We start from the raw sequence: 18455 nt of genomic DNA, 5'->3' as shown, positions 1-18455 counted from the left end.
TACTGACACACCTCCTGTTTCAGCCACTGGCCTGAAACTGGCACACACCTCCACTCTGTTGTCGCATTCAGATGATACTACTTCACTTTCAGCGGAAAGGGAATGTGCGTGGCGTGAACACATACCTCAGAGGTTGTGCGCTGCATGTGTGTTCATGCGATTCCCGTACAGTGATTCGCATTTAGTCAAGAATGTGTGGAATCCCTCACACGCATTCATTTTAAGCGACCAATACATGCAGCAAAGATAACAATGCAAAATATTTTTGCAACTCAACCATTACACAAACAGCCCCAAAACAATGTCAGTGTGTTTTGTTGTTTTTTTTTAAATGTCCTCTCTCTTCAGCTGTGGGTTGGCTTCTGTGGGTGTGTGCTCGCATGCCTGGAGATTTGTTCTAACAGCTTACACTCATGCGTACTCAACTCACCTGCACTTGCCATCTCTCGCGCACAGTTTCTCTCAAAAGGTTTAATTGCCGAACCTGTTCAGTCTATAAACCATTGTGTTATTCAACCAACTCTGTAATGTGCAAACTTATACATTCACGCACTTTAAGTTTTATGAGAAAGGCAGAGCGGCCACTGCTCACACCATCTTTATCCACCAACTGCTTTTAAGGATCTATCTACTTTAAAATAAACTGTCCTGACCTTTAACTGACCACAATGTCCAATCTTCCCAAAAAGCCCCGACCACCGCATCCCTCTGTTGTTAAACTCAAAACCACAAAAAATGAGACTTCCTTCATCGTGATGAGATCTCCAACACACACAAGCTGGACTTCCAAGACACATTTTTTGTGATGATGTTGATAAAAAAAATCTAATACTCAAACCTCTCGTATGTTTTGAGCCACGTCCCTCTCATATTCTCTCAGCTAGCAGGAAGACAAAGCGCCAGGCTGCAGAGTCACAGCAGCAGTTACCTATTTGTTCCACTCAAATGTCAATTACTATGCATCGCTCTGTGTGCAGCAATGGCTGCAGATACAATATTTAAGGTAATTTTTTCCTGAATAAATGATATCAATCTGACTGACAAATCCCACACAATTATGCTAAATAACATTATTACATGGGAGGTGTCATGTTTACAGGTTACAAGGTGAGAAAGCAGGATAAAAGCTTCTTATTCTATAAACTGAATCTACCAAACAGACTTCAGAATCAAATGGCAGCAGGAGATAAGCAACCAACCATGATTAACAAAACCAAGAAGCTCTCAAACAAAGCTGCTTCCCATGAGAAAGTCCTCGCACTAAGAAAACAGCCAATGGCAGTGCAACAAAGCACATGTCGCTGACAACTACAGTTTGTACTGCAACTACCACCTAGAGCTACAATATTCAACTTGACTCAAGGGTTCGATAATGCAAAGTAAGATTATGTAAGCCTTAAAAAAGGGAATAATCGGACTGAGCACTCACATAATAAACGCTCATTTTCAGAGCAAAGTATTACAGGTCAATGTGTAAAAACTGTTAGCATATCGCCAGTGACCGCTAACTGCAGGTCACTGTACTCTTTGCTGTAGTTGTCTTTAGCTGTAGCTACTAGCTTACGTTAGCCAGTTAGCGATGCAGCTGGTGGCCCTATTAGCAGACTGGAATCAGAGAGATTTGTTTCCAAATAGTCCAGTTTATTCTTAATAAGGTCTGTACATGACGTATTCTAAGTCTGACTGGGCTTTTAATCTGATTATTAGCAGAATAAACGGCTCTGCATAAACCTGCTAACCACTGTAAATACACTGCAAAACAATACAGATCAGGTTCAAATAAGGTGTCTTCGTAACAGGAATAAAAACTCAGCCGGTGCACGTGGAGGATCACCACAGCACAAATCATGGCCACTCAACATTTGCTTTATTACTTAAGTATCTTTCCCACTTTTTGGTAATCCACAGTTCCTCCCACTCCAGCATGGTGAAAATGCACTCACATTGGCTTGTGGTGGCAAGAGCAAAATCCAGGTCACCAATCATTACCTATTACCCCACAGAGCAGGAAACAACATTAAGCTCAGTGCATGGCTAAATGGAGGCTGTGCATCCATTATGTGCACTGCGCTTGAACCATCCGGTCCAGTTTTGGTCAATTTCACATCAGGGTGATAAAATAATCTCTCTTTATTTTAAAAACGGTTTTCTGGCCACCTCACAGGAAAATCAAATGAAACTGCTGTCACACTGACACAAAGTAACTTCTGATGGTTGATTTCTTCATCAAAAACAACCAGCTGCGTATGGAAGTAACAAGAATCGGACCGCCTTTATGTTTAACTGCTCCTCTAGTAAAGAAATATACTGACAAAAGCTCAATGTTGCTCCCTCACTGATACACGAACACCACAATTACTACATTTATATGACCAATGGGAACCTTTGCTGAAAATGATTCCCAGGCTCACTGTACTTAATTAGCCTTGTTCATACAGTGACCTATTCAATGTGTGTACTCTGAGGACGGTTTGTGAGCGCAGATGAAGCCCCCTCTCGGCCATGAGAACCAAAGCTGTGCTGCAGATAAGGACCCGCTCATCTGACTTCAGGATATGTTACTCCCCAAAACACCAGTTTATCACGTTCCCACAGTATCTCCTTGTTGTTTGGTCTTCCAGTTTTAATACTTTTTTTCCCCAGATAAGCAGGAGGTCAAAATGTGCACGCTTTGCTCCTCCACAACCTTGACACTTTTGTCCACTGCATTCTTCCTTTTGACTACCTGCTCTCTGATTTCGTCCTATCTGCCTTTGCTTCTCCTGCCCTCACCAATCTCAGCTCTTGCACAGAGTCACATGCACTTGTCAAAGCTGCATCGTTAGAATTCAACACATTCCTTTGGCATGGCAGACTTGGTTCACATGATCGCGCTGTTCCTTGACCGCTGACGAGAGGGGCTGAGACAATCCTCCTTTCAGCCCTGATTGGCCTGTACGCAGTCACACAGCGCAGTCTAGCCAAATGTGTACATAACATTTCACAAAATACGTCACAGTAGAACAAACACAAGACTGCAGCATGTATTAAGTTCATCACACATCACAGGCAAAAAGTTCTACTTTAAGATGAGGCTTAAAAGATTTCAACCCTGCTTCCAAAAAAAGTTGGGACACCATGTAAAATGTGAATGAAAAAAGAATCATTTCCAAACAAAGTGTTTACCAGCCGTGGTTTCACAAAGCATTTCAAAGCTTCATCCAATCATGTGTTCACAAAGTGGTGAACCTCGTTCCATCCTCTATGATCGACTGAGCCTTTCCAGGATGCCCCTTTCATACCCAATCATGATCCTCTCACCTGTTACCAATGAGCCTGTTTACCTGTGGAATGTTCCAAACAGGTGTTTTTGGAGTGTTCCACATCTTTCCCAGTCTGTGAAACGTGTTGCTGCATCATATTCTCAAAAAGCAGATATTTACAAAAATCAAGCTGATGATCTCAAACACCAAACATATTGTCTTTGTGCTGTTTTCAGTTGAGTTTCTGTCAAAAAGGAATAGCAAAGGACCACATTCTGCTTTATTCATGCCTTACAAAGCATCCCAATGTTACTGGAATTGGGGTTGAAAAATAAAAGCACTGCTGCAGAACAGCTAGTGCAACTAAACAGTAAGTTACTCTATGGAACACAAATGTTGAGAGAAAGCTGTGACTCCTGAAGCAAAACGGTTCCTTAAATCTCAGCTACGTTGCCAGAGAGGCTGTTACACTGAACACCTGTAACTAAACCTGTGATCATAAAATACAAATGACCAACCTTGAGCTCTGTTTGGATTTAAAACAGCTAGTAGTTTGTTATCCAAATGCAGTGGGCTTAGAGCGGAGACAAAGATGGTCAAGGTACTCCACAGATCTCTGAGACACACCCGGTAAGAAGAAGAGCAGCGTGCCAGGGAAAGTTCAGACAAATGCCAAGAAAGTAGGTGGACAAGAGGAGGAGGTCCTCCCGGCTCTCAGCTCCCAATCAGACTGGAAATGAATGCTCTCTGAGAGTGGGGGTCTCAGCTGCATCTCTCTCTTTGTGCGTGCACATGTGCGCATGCTAAACCACGTCGTCTGGCTCGAGGCCAGGCCAAAGATATCAAGCAGCACCATAGTAACTCTAATGCAATCAGGGACAGTGGCCACAACAGGGCCAGTGGTGAGCAGCAGAGAGCCATCCATCTTTCTCTGTCCCTTTCTGTTTCTGCTGAGGACTCCTCAAAAACACACAAAGAAGCAGATTTTAAAAACTAAATGAGATTTCTGAAAACCACAGAAAAAGACAAATTACTGGTGATTAGATACAGACAGCATCTGCTTTATTGAGGGCCTGTCTGAGTCACAGTCACTTGGGAAATAACACAGGTAAGTCACAATATTTCGCATCTGGTCTCTAGGCTGTCGCCCCAACACCTCCCTGTCTAACTCAGCTTGTCCTCAGGCCGGGACAAACATGCACAGATATTGGTGCGCACACAGTACAGAGTAAGAGAAGAGGGGCAAAACTACCATGACAGCAGTGGGCTATATTAAGGGGCTGCAGACACAGCGGCTAGGGTCAGATCACACAGCACCACATAACTAGAGTGCCAGCTGCATCTGTGTGTGTGTGTGTGCATGTGTGTGCAATGACAGGTGAACCTTTGGAGTTAAATGTGGATAGATCCAGTCCCACATATTTCTACCTTCAAAAGCTGTCCTCAAACCTCATCACTCTAATCATCCAACATTTTAAAGCGCTAAACGTCTCCGAGGAAGACAGCTAAAGCTCCCTGGGAAAGTCTCTTAAAAACCAGCCTGAGGAATCTGCAAACAGACAACACATGTCCAGTCATCTGTGCAACCCTCTGGGAGACATTTGGTACCCTGTATCTTGCATCTGCCATTTCATTTTTAGGTGCACAACTAGCAATTTTGACACAGTGGACTTTTTCTTGTTAATATATTTGACATTTGCAGAAATTTCCCATCTAGAAAGTAAACAACCCCACAAAGAGGAAGTCTTTGAAAGACCTGGGTCACAAGATGTCCAGCAGCGATAGCATCTCTTTGTCAGACTGGCTTGATCAGAAAATTTTTTCCAGTCGATGATGTCCACCCCCGAGGGAAGAGTCCACTGATAGCATGACGTCTAGATGTAACTTGTGATGAAAAGTGTCACGGCTGATGTAAGATTCTTCATGATCCAGCAGGGCTTTACACATGTAAATAAGAAGCAACACCAGCAACATTCAAAACACAGAATTGCAATTAGCTATCACTTTCACATTGACTGACAGGTCTTTGAATGCACAAGAAAACACTACACAACATCCAAATCAAATTTTTGAGATGAAGCAACTAAAATATAATAATAATAGTCTATTATTCAAGTAGCCAATCAACAGGATTGCTAACTACTTTGATCACTCAGGAAAAAGGAAAAGGAAAAATGCAAAGGAAGTAGTGGTAGCAGCTTTTGTTTTTGGTTGTAAATGTGAATATTTCCTGGTTTTCTGATAATAAAGTGAATATCTTTTGGTTTTGAAATGCTGGTGACACAAAAAAAAGACAGTTGAAGATGTCACCTTGGACTCTGGGAAACTGATTTTATAGATGAAATCATGAATGGATTAACTAAGACTATAATCAGATTTTAGGTTATTGGAAACCCCAGAACCCTGGAACATGAAGATGGAACCAGTCTGATGCATTATACTCAGCCATCTAGCTTACTTACATTAGACAGCCTGTATTTTAAATCAGAATAAATTCTGTATCACAATATTGCTAATTTTTCATGTGAAAGCCAAACTTCCAAGTCTTTCATGATATAATGCATCATGACTAGAAGATGCAATTCAACATTAACAGGTATCTGATGCCTCTGTAAAGGTAGCTGAGGGAGAGGCTGCATAAAAGCACAAACAAGTCAACCCCCCAACAATGCTGTAAGAGCTAATTTCATCAAGTAGGTGTGTTAAGTCATCTGTGACCATGTGCGCACCCACGAGACTCAGCTAAAGAGGTGATGGTGGTCTCTATGTGCATTGCAATGAGTTTCAAGGGCCTCATGTTGGTGAGGGGCAGGTTTTCAGAGTGAGACAACTGGTCATCCAGCTCAGTCCTTGTGTGTTCTTGATGAAGCCCATCAAGCACCACATGCGCACCTCAGCTCCTGCTTCACAGGTATGAGCAGGCTTCTAGCTACAGTCATAATAAAGCTTCATGTGAAAATGTTACTTATGGACTTTTAAAGAGAGAATGTATCATGAAGGCTTTCAAAGTATACAATTCTACGGTGAGTCATCAATCACAAGTGAGTCATGGTGACATCTTTTGTGTTGGGGTATGTAACACCTTGAGGAACACAGCATGGCACAGCCTGCAAAATTCACCGTCACTTTGCTTTTCATCCTCCATTATAAAGAGAGCACTTAGCTACTGATGATCAAAAGATTCTGTAAGAGACAAGCAGAGAATATAAGCAGGGAGATGAAAACATAAAGGCAGAAGGGATAAATAGAGAAAAAGAGAAAGAGAGTATTGGACCCCTCCTCCTCTCCCTTCACCCGCCATCTGGTAGCCATCAGCGCCTCACACAGGAAGGGGCGGCCATGCCTTGCTGGGGCGCCAGGGAGCGGCTCCTCTTCCCTCCCGGTGCTGCAGAAACAACAATCGGCCAGTGCATTGCATTGCAGTGCAGCCCAGCCCAGCCCAGCCCATCCTAGCCTAAGCCGGACAGCGAGCGGCGGCCCAGGACCGGGCGCTCACACCCCAGCAGACCAGCAAAGAGGAGCTCAGAGCAACCTCACATTCCTGCTGTCTGTGCCTGCCAAGAAGCACTGGCAGCGGAAAGAAAGAGGGAGAGAACAGAGAGCTGCTCTGACTGGAGGCTGCCTAACGCTGCTGCTTTGAGAAACACTCCAGCCTTTCTCATCCCGTTTGCTTTCTCACTCTTCTCATCAATGACAAAGTTATCGATTGCCATTGTGGTATATCCCAGCCTGCACGTCACTGCATCCATATTTACAGTCCTGCACCATTAGTCTTGAAGAAGCTTTCCTCTGCTTTGCAAGAATTCAGGGAATGCACATTATCATAAATTTGGCTCAACTTCTGTTTGTCCTTTTTTTTTCTTAAACACACAGACACACAGACACACACACACACACACTCTCTCTCTCTCACAGCAATCTGATGGGAACATAGAGCCCTAAATCCTTTTTGTCTGGTTCGTGTCAACCATCTTTGGCCATATGTCCACGACAGACTACAGCTACACTCTGGAATCAGAAAGCAGCCTTATGACACATCCTATTTTTACTGCCTGGTGTCATTGGCTGAGCAGCTGAAACACGAGAAACAACGTAAAGAAAAAAAGTGAGACTCTTCTGTCAAACCAGTACATGAGAATCGTCCTGATCAATCATAAGAGATGAAAATAACACATGATGACGTGTACAATTAGCCTTGGCAAATAGCTGAGAAGTTTCTGTCATCTGCATTTAATAATAGCTGCACTTGAGACTGTTCGACTTGGCACGGTGACAAATAGCACAAAGGGATCATTTTACAACTCAACAGAAACATATTCCAACAGAAAACACAGCTCACAATCTGTTCCCAAGTTTCAAACAAGACAACTAAGCCTGCATGAGAACCAGTTCTCTGCAGTCCCTCAACGAACTGCTGGTGGATTTGGCTCAGAGGACAGTAAACAGCTGCACCAGGCGAAAGAGACACATCTGTTTACAAAATGCTGCATGTCAGCCTTGACCTGCCAGTTCAATCCAACAATCAGTGCACCAGACCACCACACTGACTTTAAAGAAGGACGCAATAACATCATTCAAACATTTTGGGGGGAGATGTGAATAAAAAGCACGTAACGCTGACACCATCCTGACATGACAGCATCGTGACCTCATTATGACGCAAAAAACATTTCAACCAATAATATAATCACAGCCTGTTGAACATTTATACCCTGTGGACAATGTCTTAATGATTCCTCCCCCGTTATGTCCTCCACCATAATTCCAGTGTTTTAACGTAGACCAAAGTTTACACGACAATACAGCTCTCGATAGAGATGCTAACAAGACGGCAGCTAAAGAATCACCTTCAATTTCAGCTTTGTTTAGAAACTGTAAATGGCTGCGTGCTGGTATAAACACTCCCTCCCTGTAGAGGCTTTGAAAAGCAGTACAGCAGCTCAAGAACCTGCATTGAAAGTTATGCCTAAAAGTATCTGGTTGACGTGACAAACAGGAGACGATCCACTGTGAAAGGAACAGAGTGGACGTTAAGACAAAAGCTGCACCTGACTATCGAACGCTGCTCCTTTCAAACTATCTGTATTGTTCTGATGCAGGATGCCAGATGCTACTTAGAAATGCTGCAGGACGGCAAGACTGCGAACTGGTCCCCACATGGCAACAGAGACAGCAAAGAGACAAAGCCACCGGGGGACAGAGGCATAAAACTCTGTGCAGATTTACGACTAAGAACGTGTATGCACAAAGACAGAAACGTGTATGTGCGTTCTTTGTGCAGAGGGACAATCAGACATCCAAAGCAGATCTATTGGGTTGATTTTCTCTCACTGGGTGGCTGCAGCGACACGTAATTCATGTTTTCAAGACACTCAAAACTGCCGTCTCATAAAGCTTTGATGAACTGGTCTGACGTTCATTTCATATGACGCTGCAGAAGCTCGGTGAGATATTTACCATGTGTCAAAAAGATTACGCTGTGCCAACTTCCAGAGGCCTTTGCTCTCTATGGCTGTTTTGTTTTTGTGGCTGTGTTTTCCTTTGTGATGCAATGACATGATTTCAGGCTTACTACACTCTATAAATATCCAGAAGAAAATGGAGACGTTGTTCACTTCGAGTGGATTTTGAAACAAAGGCATAAACGCCTCCTGTCATAAAAGAAAAAAAAAAACTCTGAGTGCATTCAAACAAAGCTGTGCTAAAATCATCACGTCGAGAATCAAACAGCTGAAAGTATTATGGAACCTACTGATCTTCTTTTTACTGTATGTTTGTGAGTCTTTGCAGCAAAACTTTGAAACCATGTCAGTTACCAATTTAGCTACGATGCAACTGACACGACACGGTGACATTAGTCTGCCTGAGACAAAAGTGGGCTGGTAAGGATAACTATTGTAGTAGCACAGATATTAATATTTAATGGTTATTTGTTTGTAATGGACATTAAATAATTAATGGCACATGCAATCCATTTTCAGGCTGTGGCAGATCATGCAGCAGCAGTCCGCCTGCTCTAAATGGAGCCACGTTGATGTGGCGGTAAGGACATGGTTCAGTCGTTTTGCTTTGTTAGCCTAAGAGGCTAATGCTGCACAAGTACGCCTCTGTTGCATCCCGTCCGGGTTGCTTGTTTGTTTGTTTGTTTCTTCAAGCATGTGGGGAGGGAGTTTAGCAGAAAGTGAGTGTTTGTTCTCTGTTCCACTTGCTAAGCAGATTTAATGAATCCTCTACTTAAACACAGAGCTATGCCTTTATTTCCTTTGACTGCGCTGTCACGTTCGTTGCGTACATATTTCTCTTTACTTTATAAATGAAAAATGTTTCCAGTCAACCAGAGACAGAAGTAATGGCTTATGGCCACAGTACCGTGTACTGTAAAAGCATCCCCCCTCCCCAGCTGAGAGGACTCAAGACCAGCATGGAGCATGTCCTCAGTCTCTCTTTACAGCCATCAGAGGAGGACCTTCAGAGTTCAATATTTTCCTTCTTCCGGTATACCCAGCAGCCTTGTGCTGCAGTGCTGAGGCCCTATTAAGGGCTGGACTAAGAGTATAACAAAATCCTCATCTGTTTCCAATGCATGGCAGTGGACCACATGGATCCTAACGATCCATATGTGCAGTAGGAGGAAAGAACTGAAGAAAAGCCAAGCCAAATTAGGGCTGCAAAATACACTCAAAAATCAATATCATTGTAATTTTACATATTTATCATCGAGATGATTACTAAGATAACTGCCAACGGCCTTATATGCTCAGCTGAGAGGTTATGTTCAACATATAACTATCTATTCAATGATAGGCATTGGTCTTCAGTGCACTGCATCTTTGTAATGACGTGAGGAGAATAAATGTGGCAAGAAATGGAGTCATGTCACTATTACGAATGGGTGCTGCAGCATTTAAGCAACAGCTCCTGAAAGCAGCAGGGAAACACCTGAAAACATACAGACGGTGGCAAAATTGTCGTGTTCCTCGAGTCGTTCCTGGGCAGTTTTTGTGGTGTGGCTGGACGCGCTGTCTTGCTGGGGTTGGTCCACCGCCGCTGCCTTTAGGTGGGTGGTGCATGTCAAGGTAAATGCCATGACCCACAGTTTCCCAGCAAAACACGGCATGCCACTGCACGTGGCTCTGATATTGTGGCGAATTGTGTGGCAGTGCATGTTTTTCAGTAATGTTTTAGGGTATGACTGCTCAAGGCAAATGTCTTTCTTTTGGCAAAGATGGACCTTTTTCTCCCTTTAACAACATGTGTAAGTTTGTTAAACGATCATACCAATTTGTGAAACAATGAGAACGTTTGTGGTCTAACAACAAAGGTTTCTAGTAAAAACTGCATAGTTTGGTATCAAGTAACGTGAGAAAATGCCATAACATGAAGATGATGTAGTTAAACGTGTCTGTAAAAACGAGAGAAGTCTCTCGTTATAGTGAGAAACAGACCAGAACTGTTTTTGTTAATGTATTTTGGTAAGGCTTGAAAATCTGATCATGTAAATTTTGTTGTCCGCAGCAGACAGACCAGCCGTCTGCGTAACTGCTAACCCTGTTTTTGTTTTCCTGCACCTTCTAAAGCCACTGTGATAACACACTGCAGATGTTGTGAAAACATCGGCCTCCGAGCTGTTCTTCTGAACAAGGTTTTCACAAGTGGGCTTCGGCAGAAATTCACAGATTGAAAGGTAAAAGAAACGAAAGGAAAAGGAGAACCAGATGGAAAATGCAGTGTCAATGAAATGGAAAACTGCAGAGGATACAGTTATGACAAACTCTGGCTGAGAAAAGTCCTACAAAAGCAACTGTGGTTAGATACCTTCATGCTGCCCCTGAATGAGACATTAATGGCCAGGAAGTGTTGACTCTTTCTCAGAGAATGGTGACTGCAACAATGAATGAATGCACTATTTAGACTGCACTGCAAATACTGCATATATTCTGTTTACCAAATGTTGACTGAGCTGTTTATGAGACACAGAAAAATGACCCATTTCAATATGTCACTCAGAGCGGATGGAAAAAGAAAAAAACAGCCAACATTGATCCTGTTTTATGGCAGTTTGTATTCGGACAGACATTAAAAGAAATTACACTAATTCAATTTCTCCACTGCTTGTATCAACAGTAATTTAGTCGTAAATAAAGTGAAAGTGAAGTAAATATTCATTATAGTAGGTTTTGGGAAAATTAGACAAAGAGAATGTCTTGTTTGTCTTGATGCATCACAGTAATTAACATTGGCTGTGCTGTTATGTCATCAGGCAGCCATAACTATAACGTCTGGGGAAATCAGAGACAGCCTAAATCAACTGGACATCTCCCGATCGGCCAACATCAATTTAAAGTGACCAAAACTCAGAGATTTTGAATATTGTCTCTTCACTTTTCATTGGTAATAAATAGACAGGGAGCATTTCTCATGTCAAGCTCTTAATGGTCTCTGCTGCTCGGGCACAGCAGGTCTGCTGAACTGCTTTCACCTTTGAGCTCCACCAATCAGCAGCCGTGCCTCAGGGGCAAACTTTGCCCTGAGTGGTTAATCAGGTAAGCAGGGGCCCTGGCTTCTAGTCTACCGGCGCTCAGTCTGGAGACGGGGCTAATAAGAGCTAAAGCTGGGGCCGTGTTCACATGCTACTGTAATGTCTTCTATTTATTTCTTCAGTTCAGTCATTGAACCTATCACCAAATGTTTACCTCCACAGCATAGTGCTCCACGTGTTTCAGAATAAATGCAGTGATCTGGAGAGGGTTTGTGACGACATGATTTATTTTGGGTTTTTAGTTTAAATAAGATAAAGACAATTTCCATGGAAGCCTGGGATCAGTTGAACAGCTCACCTACGATAGCCTGATTACTTGGAAAAGGCATAAACTCCCGATTACTGCTGGGACAAACTGTTAAATGCATTGGGAAACAAGTGCATAAAAGGTTTACTACATTTATTTGGTTGAATTTGGCACCAACGATCGACACAGAATACCAGTCACTGACAATAATTTTAAACAGTTATAAGTGGGACTTTCGGAGCAGACCCTCAAAAGGTCATGAGAGATAAATCAAGCAGAGCAAACATGTGAAAAGGCGATCATGAAACTATTGTTTTCTGTGGTTTAAACTGAAAGACGAGGTAGAGAAGAAGACGGCTGCTGCTTGTTTTGTAAGCAGTATTAGGGCAGTATCTTAATGACACTGGCACGTGACGGTAAAATGACTTCAGTTTAGCTTTTCTCTGACAGATTTAACATCCTCTCTGGACAGCAGACAAAGACAAACAGTGTCAGGACACTTTGTCCCTGCCAAACAGAACCATCACTGCCTCCTCCTCCCGGACAGACACAAGGCTGAAGGGTTGTTTTCATTTTCTCATTAAGGTCAATGGGTTGTGTTGTGATTAGGGATGTCTTTGAGTTCTGCATGTCGGTCTATAGGTTACTCATACAAACACACAGTGTGATGCACTTCAGTCTGAGGCCATCGCCCAGTATGATTGTCATATGCCACCAATCAGCGTGGTGGACGGCAAGTTCGAGCTACTGTGATTGAATGCATTGAAAAACACTTTGAGGAGATGAAGGATGAGCTAAAAGCCAAGCTAGCCAGGGCAGAGAAGCTCGCTCTGACCACCAACTGCCGGACAAAGACACATCACAGCTACCTTCACTTCATCGGTGCAGACTGGGAGCACGGTATCCGTTATCTGGTTATTACCATCTTTTACTGGGAAAATCTGCCTATCTGTTGCTCCTCCTTGTTTCTCTCGAGGTTGAATGACGTGTGTTTCACAGAGATAAAATTAGTGTTTCTGTAAATGGAGTCTGGTGGCTTTGGTAAGAGCGATGTAGCGGCTATCTCTTTACAAACAAATACTTTCTGTCCATGATATTGATGGGCTGCAAACACCTGCAGGGATTACTTTGCACTTTGCAGTTTCTCAGCTGCCGGCTGCAGCACTCAACACTGAACCATTTTTCTTATTTTTGTCCCCATTAGTCACTTACATACAAAAGCAGAGGAACCCGGGGTCCATCTTCCAGGACACGACTGACTGGGAGATGCAGTCTAGTGTTCTCTAAGACAGCATCACCTGACAGAACCACAAGATTTTACTCTGGCTGACATTCAGAGCAGTAATCACAAGCCATCCTAACCTCGAAAACAGACCCCATCATATGATTTACACCAAACTCAACACACATTTTCACACAATCCATTCATGTACAACCTCAGATATTTACTTCAAGCGAGTAATTGTACAATTACTTGATCGACTAACATTTTTCATGTTTGTATTGAAGCCCAGGTGTGGTACTGGTGCACAAAACACTAATATTTTAACATATACTATTCTACTAAAATACAACACGCAAAATCAATTCGTCAGGTAAAAAATTAGCAGATTATTCAAATATCAAAACAATTCCTAGATTCAGATCTGAAATCATCCCTCTAATCTCTGCCAGCCTACAACCACAATGCTTCACTACCAGCTGCATGATTTCTATTTTAGAAAAGAATCAACGTCTCTATTTTTGGGCATCAGCTCAAACAGCTGGTGATGAGTTCCCAGATAGGTGACGGCTGAACAATTTGACATCGGCTAAAAAAAGACCAGTCAGCACTTCCATGGATTACAAAGCCTCATGTGACTAAGTGCAGTGACCTTTCCCAGGGGGCCATCCATTTTTTCAGCCCGCTCAGGGGAAACCATGTTTTTAAATTTCAATATCAACTTTTTCTGATTTTACTTCAGCTCCAAAATAAAGCAAAAAGAACAGCAGTGATACAGAAAGCTGTAGTTTTTCTAGTCATAAAGGGGGAAAACAAAGAAAAATATGGAAAACAGTTTTCCCTTGTGTCCTCTGTTTAACATGCTGGCTTTTGATGGCAAAATTTTAATGCAAATTGTACAAATTCTCAACAATAAAAAGCAGCTAGAACAACAGACCATGGCTGTTTGCATACAGAGACAAACAGTAATGTAGTTTGCTGCTCAGCCACACAAAACTGTCTTTAAAAAACAGCATCAGAGCAGCTCCATGTTGCTCATAACCTTACTGTGACGTGGCCTCCTGGTTATTCTGTGCTGCTGTGTCCAGATCTCAGTTATGAAACCGGAGCAGCTAGTTGCTTTATCCCCTTGAGAACAATTAAGCCCTTCACCAGCCTGCTGTTAGCTCTATTGAGAAAGAACAATTTTGGGTCATTATAGCTAACACTTGGTTTCGTAGGGATTACCTCAAGTGATGCAGAAGTGAGAACATCCTTAAGTGGGAATGTTAAGTTCTCTGCACCACATACTGTACGTCAGGGTGACCTCTGCCAATGAAAACAGGCTATTTTTCCAACAAGTGGTTAAAAAAAAAGGGGGTCTCTTATCATGTTATGAAGCTGTAGTGATCACAAAACAAATGCTCACAATTAGGCAGTGAGCTCAGATTTTGACTTCCTCCTCATCAAATCAGACAAATCTGTTATGAATGTCAGAAAAAAAATCCTCTTTGTGGCTAGATTTTCATTTTTTGGCTTTCAGAATAAAAAAACACACTTCATTGGACCTGTGGTTTCTGTGAAAACATCCCTCCTCTCAAGCCGCCTTGTAATTCAAATATCAATAAAGGAGATATCCACTGATCCTCGAGGAAAGCATGCAGGCTCCACAGGTAACTTGTGCAACTTGAAGTTATTTGCTTTTGCATCTGCGCTGTAGTCAGCTGTAAACCATCGATCCAAACCGGCAACAATTCACTGCCGGTGTGAAAAACAATGGCTGAGACTGGTACTGTCCTCATGATGTGTGTGAGCGTGGATGTGCACGACTGACCGGGCGATACTGTAAACATTAATAGTTATAGTAGCTCTGACAACTACTCTAACAGCTCATTGAGCACAGCTGACAGGAACTGGAGATCATCCTTTGGTGTATTCCGCCGCTGTTCCGTAAATCATTTAACCCTCTGCATGACCATCAGCCACCTCTGACACTGGGAGAACTAACTGTGACCACACTCCACAAGGTAATCAATGAGTTATCGGCCCAAGATGATCAATTCCTCAGAGGTAATGAGACCGGATCGCTGTGTGGTAGCATCAAGCAGCCACAGAGGAGGCCGGAAAGGTCTCAGTTTTGACCCAAAACAACGGCAACGTGCCCTGCTGATGTGCCCTTGAGCAAAACAAGGGTCGCCTACCTGCTAACTGACAGTCAGGTCCCTGTGCCACAGGGCACAGTGAACTCAGCTACAGCTTCAGAAAATGGCAAACCTGATTCGTTGAAATGCACACAAGATGAGGCCTACATGTCTGTCACTGCGCACATGAAAGGTGTGCAAGGCAAAGATGACACACTTTGTCGAACAGGTTACTTTAGAACAACGTTGACGAATAACAGAGAAAGTGCACTTACGTAACGTCTCAACTTTTTTTCAGGAGGAGACTTTCTGAGCCACCCTGAACACACCACATCTCCCCCACTCATTTCTGCTCCTTCTCGCTCTCCGCGGAGTTTGAGCGGAGATTTCTGCTCGGCTTCGCTTGTTTTTGGGAGTGTCTCCTTGAGCCTGAACAAAACAAAAAAACAAAAAAGCTCAAAAGGTGAAACTGAAATACAGAAAGTTGAAAAGGTGGCGTTTTTAACAGCGACAAATACCGTCACTCCTTCCTCGAAAGTCGACTCGCCGACCAGGCAGCCCTCTGAAATGCACAGACCAGATTTTCCACGAGTTGTAGTCAAATAAACGGGTAAATCCTGAGCTTGGAGTTCATAAAAACCTCCGCGGCACCGCCTTTAGTACAAATATCAACGCTGACTTGTGTTTTTGTTCACACTGGATCGCTGTGGGGGACAAAAAATAGGCGCAACTGAAAGTCGGTTAAGTTTTTGTTGTTATATGTGACGCTTCATGCTAATTCCCGTCAAAGTGGAGCGATTCCCGATGGGCGCGATCAGACGTAAATGTCCCACAGTGTACCGGTGCATAGTTGTCGTTTCGGCGCAAATTTAAACAATCTTCACCGTAAACACAGTGGTTCCGCCGAGCTTCCCTACCAGTTTACTCCCATGGTTCCTTAATTATGATTGACAGAGTGGCTCCGTCTTTCCCTCAACTCACCCTCTTCGGGAACATGGTGACGTCAAGCTAACGGATCTAACGACAATAAAAATGGAAGTTTGGGGGTTCTGCTTTCAAAATAAATGTTTGGCTTATCCAGAACTTTCTCAACGGTTATCGCGCCAATGATAACATGGCATTTTTCGTTTTAGCCGTTAGGACTGGTATGATAGCCATAGAAACTACCGTTAAGTTGACTTAATTACGTGTAAATTTTTTATTTCGGTCGTTGCTGATTCATATTTGGCAGACCTAATTTTTCAATTTTCAGTTATAGCTAGTTATGCTAAAAACAAATGTATTTTCATTTGTGGATCACAAAAACTTCCTGCAAACTACTTTCATTTTTTTAAGACACTTTCCATTTTCAACACAATCCCTCTATTTAATGTTCCCTCAATGAAATGTTCGTCATTGCGAAATTTGCTTTGAAAGTTACCACCGGATGTTTCATTGCTGTAGCTCTGCTGGCTTGATTAGTGTTGAAGAGGGACAGGAACAGGGAGGCGGCAGCGTGCAAGGAATACTGTGGAGCCTCAATCATGGGACATGTAGTTCAAAAATCGTTAGTGTTCCGCCCCACAAAACAACAAACGGCTCTCGGGCGATTTGATAGATGAAATATGATGTAACAGAGCTGTGTGCACCTCTGGGCGAACAGAAAAAGTGGCCTCAGACAGTTGAAGGAAAGACAAAGAAACGACCCACCTCAGTGTGAACCACAAGGTCCCAAGAAATCACTGCGCGCCGGGATGCACTGTCCATAATGCGTGTTTACCCATAAAGAAGATTCACCATAAACATCCTGCAATTTTAGGAGATTAACAGGAAGCACAACGCGCTCATTGCCATATTCTAAGGTGTTCTGACGTATTTTTGCATGTACATTCCCTGGTATGATTTGTACTTATTGCATTTGTCTTTTTTCCTTGTTAACATGTCCAACTTGTCTGAGCTTTTGTCGCCATATGATCATTTTTTTTAAACTATATTCTTAGATAAATCAGTGTTTTATAGGCTAATATCAAACAGCACAGCGATGAGAAAATGGTTAAATTAAGTCTGATATGGTGCAGCACTTTGGTCAATGTGGGTTGTTTCTAAACATGTTAATTTAATGTGCTTCTATAATTTGACTTGATCTGGTTTTCCATACCTGATCAATACATTGGGCTCAGCAGAGCATCTAGGCTGTTACTGGCGTAATTCAGTGGAGCCCGCGCGGACCAAGAATGGTATCTGAGGAATCTCATTGGTATGCTATTGTAATGGTAAACACTCGCCCAAAAGAATGTTCCCCGTTGGTCTATGATTAATGACTTTGCCATTGTACAGGCACATTACCTCTTTCAACAGTCCCAGTATTGATGAAGAAACAGGGAGCAATTAAAGGCTGTAGACACAACACACCAATTCCAGTTAACACATTATTTTTCATGGTACCATATATTTAAAACTACAGCCTGAGTCAAATAGCTTTCTGTGCCGTGTTCCTGGTGCATCAGCTTTCATGAAATTGTTGTGTCTAACAGGCATTTGTGTGTGTGTGTGTGTGTGTGTGTGTGTGTGTGAAGCTGTGTTTTAAATGCTGTTTAACTCATTTGTAACCACACTAGATGATCAGACCAGCTCTTGTTTCCTGTCTGTACATGCCAAATGAACATGTGCACATACAGAATGCAATGTTTGCAACCACAAAAGCCTAAAATTAATGTAAATATTGTAAAAATCTACTATGACATTACATTTAAAGGGAAGATACAGCATCGTACCATTCCCAAGAGTTAACATTTCAACAAAAGCGAGGGGAAAAGTGTAATGGTTTGGTTGATTAATAATTGAGAATCATTGATTTTTTTTCCAAATGCCCTTTGAAAGCTTTCGTGCTACTGCAATGTTTTTACCATATCAGCTGCTAATTAGTAATAAATGGCACCTTTGCAATGCAGTCATTTGTCCTGTGCCTGTGGACACAGTGTGTGATTGCGCATGATTTCCCAGTTCCCTTTTCAGTCGCTTTGTTTATACTCACTTCCATTTGTACAAAAATATTTTGCAACACAAGCAAAAAAAGAGGGGAAAAAATGATGCTTTTGCGTGTTTT

At 42.6% G+C, this 18455-nt stretch overlaps 1 protein-coding gene across 5 annotated transcripts in view; it reads right to left on the bottom strand.

Moving 5' to 3' along the window:
- Positions 1-16380, bottom strand: part of gab1 (GRB2-associated binding protein 1) — a 52612-nt gene extending 36232 nt beyond the window's left edge. For 4 of the 5 annotated variants that reach the window (XR_013077073.1, XM_076728252.1, XM_076728254.1 and 1 more), the window contains exons 1-2: positions 15889-16366; positions 15646-15799 (exon numbers count right to left, since the gene is read on the bottom strand). Coding sequence is in view for 4 of the 5 variants with exons in the window: in XM_076728252.1 (XP_076584367.1) it covers positions 15646-15717 (72 nt within the window). In the remaining variant the exon portion in view is untranslated. Of the gene's footprint in view, positions 1-15645; positions 15800-15888 lie in introns of all 5 variants that reach the window. The other variant, XM_076728253.1, reaches the window with a different exon arrangement.
- Positions 16381-18455: the final 2075 nt, after the last annotated feature.

The sequence above is a fragment of the Chaetodon auriga genome, chromosome 4, assembly GCF_051107435.1.
Source record: "Chaetodon auriga isolate fChaAug3 chromosome 4, fChaAug3.hap1, whole genome shotgun sequence".
Classification (NCBI taxonomy): Eukaryota; Metazoa; Chordata; class Actinopteri; order Chaetodontiformes; family Chaetodontidae; genus Chaetodon; species Chaetodon auriga.
This window is presented reverse-complemented; position numbering and strand designations above follow the sequence as displayed.